At 54.5% G+C, this 4,306-nt stretch overlaps 1 protein-coding gene across 1 annotated transcript; it reads right to left on the bottom strand.

Moving 5' to 3' along the window:
* Positions 1-1,001: 1,001 nt before the first annotated feature.
* On the bottom strand, positions 1,002-4,306 carry LOC124235826 (granzyme H-like). The gene is made up of 5 exons (XM_046654309.1): positions 4,143-4,306; positions 2,863-3,007; positions 2,196-2,331; positions 1,730-1,990; positions 1,002-1,325 (listed from the first exon to the last, which is right to left on the bottom strand). The coding sequence occupies exons 1-5, from the start codon at positions 4,195-4,197 to the stop codon at positions 1,179-1,181; spliced, it is 744 nt and encodes a 247-aa protein (XP_046510265.1). The 5' UTR covers positions 4,198-4,306; the 3' UTR covers positions 1,002-1,178.

Below are 4,306 nucleotides of genomic sequence, written 5' to 3'. Positions count from 1 at the left end.
GAGGAAATTCCCCTCCATGTAAGTTTCCCAGTATCAGGGACAAAGCCTGTTATGGGTCTGGCACAAAGAGAGAGATCAGCAATTGACTTATTGATGGACAGCCAAGTGGTACTTTCTGGCCCAACAGCCCTGGAGCCCTCAGGCACACTGAGCTGCTATACCCCAGGTTGCCAGCAGGTGGAGACAGGCCAGGCTGAAAGGGGCTGAGGCTGCTGAGAGACTCCAAAGGACATTGTGGATATGGCCCTGGGAATGCTAGGCTGGATGGAAGACCTGAACTGTCTCTGCTCAGGTGGGAAGTGGGTACTGGGTCCTCTGATAGGCATCAGGTGGGCCAGCAGCTCAGGCATGACAGGGACAAGCCATAGAGGAGAATTCACATTGGAGTTTGGGAACTTGGTTAGGGAGATGAGAGAGAAGCTGGCTCAAAACAGCGTGGGCTAGAAGGGAAGGAAGCTGGTGGTCAGGGCAGGCAGAAGAAAAACAGACGCTGGTGTGGGACAGTCAGCCAGGGAGGAAGGTTGAGCGAGCTCAGTTCTGGGCCCAGGGTAGGGCAGGAAATGGGACCCGAGTGAGGCTGGAGGCCATCATGGCAGCATCTGAGCGTCAGAAGCTGCAGGTGGTCCTGGCTGTGGGAGAGGCTGCCCCACTGGAGACAGAAGCCCTGGAAACAGGAAACTCAGTGCCCACGGCCTGGCCCCCTGGCCTCCTGTCTCCCTGGAGTTATTCTCCTTCCACTGCCCTGCTCCTCTCTCTGCCAAATTGTCAGGGTGTCGGTGATGGTGGTTGGGTTAGAGAAGGTAAGAACTTTCTAAAGCCCAGGGAGGAACATATTTTGAGGAAGAAGATCATCCTTTTATAATGGGCAGCCTTCAGACTCAGCCCTTGCACAGGGCTCAGCACCACAGAGCTGTGACTGAGAAAGGATACAGCATGGGGTTTAGGGGGAAGGAGAGCTGGAGGAGGAAGGAGGAATGACAGCCACAACTGACAGCAGAGGGCTGCCTGGAGCGTGCTGCTGCGTGTTGAAAGTGGTTCAGTGAGTCAGTGAGACTTCAGTCACACTCGCTAGAGATCCATTTATTATGGCTCCTCAGTCCCACTGCCTGCCCCATGGGATTCCTGCCTCTGCCCCAGAAAAGGTGGTCAGGCACACAGGAAGGTCAGCATCACAGCTGCTATGAGCAGCGCTTCATTGTTGACTTTATCCAGGGCAGAAAGTGTGAGACCTTCATGAAGACACCTGGAGGGGTCCCGTTGTTTTGTCCATAGGAGAAAATACCCTGGATCAGCTTGTTACACATGAGGGGTCCTCCGGAGTCCCCCTGGGGGCAGAGAGAGGAAGGACTGAGTTGGCCTCCCTGTTGTCCTGCCTTACTCTCCAGCCCAGGGGTCAGTGGTCTGTGGGAGAGCAGGACCAGGGCAGCCTTGTCAACTCCCTCATCCCGGACTCCAGCCTGGCTCTGACTTTTCTTTGCAGCTCCACCCAGGCCAAGACTTTCTCTTCAAACCTCAGGGAAATTTGGGTGAGAACCCTGCTGTGGGGTGACTGATCCTTCCTCACCCTGCAGCCATGATCTGCTGTGGGGAAAAAACTAAAGACTGCATTCATGGACCCAGGCTGCCCAAGCTCTCAGGCTGAGGCAAGAAGATATGGCCACTCCCATCCCCCAGAGCTCCCCATTTCCTCTCGCCCCGGGTCTGTCTCGGTGGATGCTGGAAACCTTACCTTGAAGCTGTTCTTCTTCTTCTTTGGGTCCCCTACACAAATCTGGGTGGACTGGTTGTAATGGTTGGGGAAGTGGAAGTAACAATCATCATCCTTCTGCACAGTCAGCTCCACATCCTGCAGTGTGTCGGACACTCTGTCTACTGGGGAGACTTTCCCCCAGCCGGCCACACTGCACACCTGTCTAGGCTTCACCTGGGCCTTGCCCCTGCGCAGGCTGAGGGGCCGCACAGCTGAAGTCAGCTTGGCCCTTCTCTCCAGCTGATGGGAAGAGGCAAGATAGTCCAGCTCAGTTTCTGGCCTCCTGGGCCTGGACACCACAATGGGGCTGCACTGACTTCCCCCTCCCCTGAGCCACTGGGACTAGGCAGGTGACCGGGATGGGAAGGAGGGGAGGGACAGGTCCCAGTGGGAGGGGAAGCAATCTCGACCCAGGACAGCAAGAGCAGCGGGGAGGTTCCCTTACCTTTAGTAACATGATGTCGTTGGCGAAGTTCTTAGAATTATAGTCTGGGTGGCGTATGGCTTGTCTCACAGTGATGACTTGCTGGGTCTTCTCCTGCTTCCGGATGTTGTGGGCCCCAAGAGTGACATTCATTAATCTGCATAGAAAGTAGAGTGAGGTGGTGGGGTGCATGGAATCAAAAGAGATCGATTCCTGGAGCCATGAAGGGCGGGTGACGTGGGGCAGGGCAGGGCTGCAGCCAGTGGAAATCGAAACAGGAGGAGGACTGGGCACTGAGTGACTGTGTCCCCTGTGCTTCTCAATGACGTTGAGGGTAGGTCACCTGGATGCTTTCTCTAGCCCTCAAGTCATATTGTGAAAATTCTCTGAATTCGCATTTTGACCCTGATGCATGGTTTCATCCTCCCCATCTGCTTTATTTGGCCAGTGTGGTGTCTCTCCTCAACGGGACCACTTGCTCTTACCTCAGACCCTCTGAGCCCAAAGCTTACCCGTCCTGTTTCTCACTTTCCATCACCCAGTCATGCTCTCAGATGGCTCCTCTCATAGGATCTCACGGCCTTGAGTTAACAGGAGTCAGGGGAGCTCCCCTGGGCTGCGGGCCCTGGGCAGAGGACAGGGCTCCCTATAGGGGTCTCAGGAGGTGTCAGTTGTCTGTGGCCCTCACCTTCCCTGGCAGTGAGCAGCCGTCAGAACAAAGTCCTCTCGCACGAGGACACCGCCACACCTCCTTTTGTTCTCAAGCAGAAACTGAACAAATGCCATGTAGGGGCGGGAGTGGGGCTTGGCCTCATGTCCTCCGATGATGTCCTCTGAAAGAAAAGACTGGAAGATGGGCTTTCTGGGAGCGGCTGTGGTCAGGAGGGAAGGTTCTGGAAGGTGATGATTGAGGGTAGTGTCTACAGTGCCCTGCGGACACTGGGGAGAGTCCTCCCAGGTTCTCCTAGTAGGAGAATAACCTTTTCTGAATGTCAAGCCTCAGAACCTCTTGTGAGAAAAGGGAGGACAGTATCTGTTGTCCCTGAACTACTTCAGACCATACATGGGGGAGATCAGAGCTGTCTTCACAATGGAGGAGCCCAGAGGATCGTGGACAGGCCTCTGCTATGCCTTCTGTCTTAGTGCGTCTCCCAAGCCTGCTGAGCCTCTGCTAATGTGTCAACTGGTACCCTATCTAATAATCTATCCGTGAGCTTATGGCATTGGATTTTCTACAACCCTAATGTCCGAGGGTCTAACCCATCCTAGGATCTCAGTAGACATTTTCTGCCTGCATGAATGAACATCCTTCACTTAGCTTTAGGCTGAAGTTTGGTGGGAATCGTGCTGGTGGGATTGAAGGCCATTGGCCTGGAGAGGGCACACTGTGTGGAGCAGCCAAAGGCCTGAGATGGCAGGGGGAGGTGGGGCTGAAAATGTACTGCCCAGGACCACGGCAGAGCCACGGCAACGGGGCACCCTGCATGCAGTGATCCAGCCCCTTCAGAGATCAGCTGCTCCCTGGGCTTCTCTCCTCGGCGGGGGTGAGTGGGTGAAGTTACCAGGAAATGAAACCGAATCTTAAGCTGGGTCCAGGACAACTCTCATTACCGCAACCGATTTTTCTGACCTGCCCTTTCTTGGTTGGAGTGAGGGATTTTAATTACTTGTCATTTGTAGCTTCCCGTCATCTGCCAAATGCCTTTCTGTGAACAATCCATTTCCCAGGTGATAAGAGAGAGGCTCACATACTAAACCTTCTAGTGAACACCCTTCCTTCCTGCCATCCTTTCTGAGTGTCTATGCAGCATCAGACTTGTTAGTGTAGGTTTGGGATGGAGGCTGAGGTCTAGAAGGTTCTTCGACTCAAACTGAGGAAAATCCCTGACTGTGCTGGGCAGAAGGGTGAGGAGTCCAGAGGGTTTTGTGAGATGGGCTGGGGTTTCTGGAATGGGGATGGTCACTCACCTGTCCCAGCCTCAGGAGGCAGAAGAAACACTAACAAAAGCAGGAGTGGCCGCATCTTTCTCGAAGGTCTGCCAGGGTCACAGCTGCCGGTGTTACTTCTTTCCAGACACACAGTCCCCAAGGTGAAGGCAGGAGTGGTGGCTCAAGACCTCGCAGACCTCCTA

Source organism: Equus quagga, chromosome 2, assembly GCF_021613505.1.
Source record: "Equus quagga isolate Etosha38 chromosome 2, UCLA_HA_Equagga_1.0, whole genome shotgun sequence".
In the NCBI taxonomy this organism is placed as follows: domain Eukaryota; kingdom Metazoa; phylum Chordata; class Mammalia; order Perissodactyla; family Equidae; genus Equus; species Equus quagga.
This window is presented reverse-complemented; position numbering and strand designations above follow the sequence as displayed.

Excerpts from the sequence above, each read along its gene's own strand:
- LOC124235826 (XM_046654309.1), bottom strand. The coding sequence starts at position 4,197 with ATGCGGCCACTCCTGCTTTTGTTAGTGTTTCTTCTGCCTCCTGAGGCT. Across the intron at positions 2,332-2,862 it reads GCTGCTCACTGCCAGGGAAG|ATTAATGAATGTCACTCTTG; the intron begins GTGAGGGCCACA and ends CTTTCTATGCAG. Across the intron at positions 1,326-1,729 it reads AGAAGAAGAACAGCTTCAAG|GGGGACTCCGGAGGACCCCT; the intron begins GTAAGGTTTCCA and ends CTCTGCCCCCAG.